At 49.8% G+C, this 3,094-nt stretch overlaps 1 protein-coding gene across 1 annotated transcript in view; it reads right to left on the bottom strand.

Moving 5' to 3' along the window:
- The window catches only part of tyro3 (TYRO3 protein tyrosine kinase), a 19,170-nt gene extending 16,324 nt beyond the window's left edge, over positions 1-2,846 (bottom strand). Inside the window, 3 exon segments of the mRNA XM_070841673.1 lie at positions 1-85; positions 2,460-2,643; positions 2,792-2,846. The exon segment at positions 1-85 is cut by the window's left edge and continues 16 nt beyond it. Of these exon segments, the coding sequence (XP_070697774.1) occupies positions 1-85; positions 2,460-2,643; positions 2,792-2,846 (324 nt within the window).
- Positions 2,847-3,094: the final 248 nt, after the last annotated feature.

Raw genomic sequence — 3,094 nt, 5'->3', positions numbered from 1 at the left:
GGCTCGTTCAGAGGAGAACGTCAGGCCGTGGAACTCCACTTCACACCAGTACTGACCCGCATCCTGCTGCTGGACCGACTTCACACTGGAAACAGAGAGACGCAGAGGATGAACCAGCAGACAGCAGCTCCTGTCTGCAGAGGATGAACCAGCAGACAGCAGCTCCTGTCTGCAGAGGATGAACCCCTGGATGTTCAGACAGCAGCTCCTGTCTGCAGAGGATGAACCCCCGGATGTTCAGACTATCAGTAGATCACTGAGAGACTGAAGGAACCTTAAAAACTGACAGGTTCTCTATGAGGTTCTGCAGCCTGTTTTCTGGAGCTTTATTCTGGAGGGACGTCACATGATGACGTCCTCTGGAAGCCAAACTAACTTCCTGCTGGTTTGACAGCACCTGTATCCACCTGTCCACCTGTCGGGGCCTTTAAAGGGCTCAGACAGGGAGCAGCAGGAGAGCAGCAGATGAGCGGCTGTAATATTTCTGTTGTTTCTTTGACCTCCAGCAGGAATCTGAGGGTAAAGCTGATTAACCAGCCGCTGCTCGCTCTCTGCTCACCGAGCCAAACAGATCTGAGGTCAGTCTGCCTGGAAACATTCAGGCTGTCACAGAAAACACTCCTGATCCCAAAGCAGCCATCAGCTGATGCTCCCTCCTGCCAGAGGCCCCTGGGAGCTGTGAGACCGGCTGCTGAATTCCTGACGGTCAACTGATCTGAGTGTAAAACTGCAGGGGATTGTGGGAGGTGAGCGCGCTGCCTGTGTGATAATAAACACTCCTAATGAATCCTGCATGTTGACACCTGCAGCAGCTCGGGGCTGAGCTCAGGTTTCATGTCCACAGTCATTGATTATTGAACATGTATGATTAGGAGCTTTAACAGTACGGTTAGTTGGGACCCAACATCAAAGTCACCAGACTCCATTAATAAAAACAGGGATTTTAGCTCCCAGAACACAGGAGCTGCTGCCTCTATCAGGTAGTGTGTTTGTTATTGTGTGACTTTGGTGTTTTAAAGGGTCCGTTTGGATCCAACAGGATATCTGTGTCACAAACTAACTGATGGCAGCAGACCAGGTTAAATTACTCCTTTTGTCAATGGAGTCTGGTGTATTTGAAGACCATTTAAACCAAACTCCACGTACAAAAACTTAGAACACAGACTCTGGTGTTTTAAAATGTTTGTTGATCCAAACTAACCTTTAAGGGCTGCAGGCGATCTGCTGAACTCAGAAAGCAGAATATGTAGAAACAAGGTCCAGTTTTTAAAATGCTGGTTATTAAGTAAAACTTCACAATCAAACAATGAAGTAAAAGTATGAAAAGACGACAGAATATTGACACTCTCATTTTAAGATGCATTTGATTGACAGAAAAGTCTGATTATTTATTTTATTATTTATTTGAGCTGAAGGAGGGAAAGCGAGAGGACGAGCAGCAGAGCGACCAGCCTGTATTTACTGTTGATGTGCGCTCATGTGTTTGATGTGTCACCACACAGAGCACAGACACCAACACTGGAGACTGTGACTGGAGACCAGACTTCATGCTGTTTTCAACCCTTTTAACTTCTTCACTCAACTAAACTGACAAACTGAGAACCAACACATTTAGATGAACTTTCACTTAAAACACATCTGTGAGGTCGGCTGTTCTAACTACAATCACTTTCAGACTTTTATTGTGAAGGACAGTCAGTCAGACACTCAGTCAGACAGACAGACAGACAGACAGACAGTCAGTCAGTCAGACAGTCAGTCAGACAGACACAGTCAGTCAGTCAGTCAGTCAGTCAGTCAGTCAGACGGTCAGACACAGACAGTCAGTCAGTCAGACAGACAGTCAGACAGACAGTCAGTCAGACAGACACAGTCAGACAGACACAGTCAGTCAGTCAGTCAGTCAGACAGATGCACAGTCAGACAGACGCACAGTCAGACAGTCAGACAGACAGTCAGTCAGACAGACACAGTCAGACAGACACAGTCAGTCAGTCAGTCAGTCAGACAGACACAGTCAGACAGACACAGTCAGTCAGTCAGTCAGTCAGTCAGTCAGACAGACAGACAGTCAGTCAGACAGACGCACAGTCAGTCAGACAGACGCACAGTCAGACAGACACAGTCAGTCAGACAGACGCACAGTCAGACAGACAGTCAGTCAGACAGACGCACAGTCAGACAGACACAGTCAGTCAGTCAGTCAGTCAGACAGACAGTCAGTCAGACAGACGCACAGTCAGACAGACAGACAGTCAGTCAGACAGACGCACAGTCAGACAGACACAGTCAGTCAGTCAGACAGTCAGACAGACAGTCAGTCAGACAGACACAGTCAGTCAGTCAGTCAGTCAGTCAGACGGTCAGACGGTCAGACACAGACAGTCAGTCAGTCAGACAGACACAGTCAGACAGACAGTCAGTCAGTCAGACAGACAGTCAGACAGTCAGACAGGTACCTGTGGTAGGTCTCCCAGTGCTGCTCCCCCAGGGTGATGAACATCTGGTCGGTGCTGTACAGTTTCTCTCCGTCCTTCATCCAAACGATGTCGGGCTCCGACACCCCCTGAACGGCACAGCCCAGCCTCGCAGCGTTCCCCTGGGACACCGTCTGATTGGACGGGTGCTTCGTGAACGACACACCTGAGGAAGGACGAGGGGAAGAGCGACATTCACCGACCGGCGGGGGGAGGCATGCCGGGAAAAACGACGAGCTAAAACGCTGCAGCGGAGGATTTCTGACGTCACGTGGACACATCATCACAGAGATGACATCATCAGCTGCCGCCACCGCACGTCCAATCGGTGGAGAGGAAGGTTACATCACTTCCCCCCGCTGACGACATCATCAAGCACCGAGCTCTGAGCTGGTGATGTCATCATTTAGTGCCGCGATGACCTCATCATGAGGAGACGGGGTGGGGGGGTGGCCCGGCCAATGAAACAGCCGGGGTGTTCTGACCCAGTTCACCCAGTCTGACCAGTTAGACCATTCGCCGGTGCCTACATTACCCACAATGCAACTTGGCCACCAACAGCTCTCATGTGCTAAGCTAGCAGCTGCTGCTCCATTCAAGACTTCCATAAACAAACA

The sequence above is a fragment of the Pempheris klunzingeri genome, chromosome 13 (assembly GCF_042242105.1).
Source record: "Pempheris klunzingeri isolate RE-2024b chromosome 13, fPemKlu1.hap1, whole genome shotgun sequence".
NCBI classification, from domain to species: domain Eukaryota; kingdom Metazoa; phylum Chordata; class Actinopteri; order Acropomatiformes; family Pempheridae; genus Pempheris; species Pempheris klunzingeri.
This window is presented reverse-complemented; position numbering and strand designations above follow the sequence as displayed.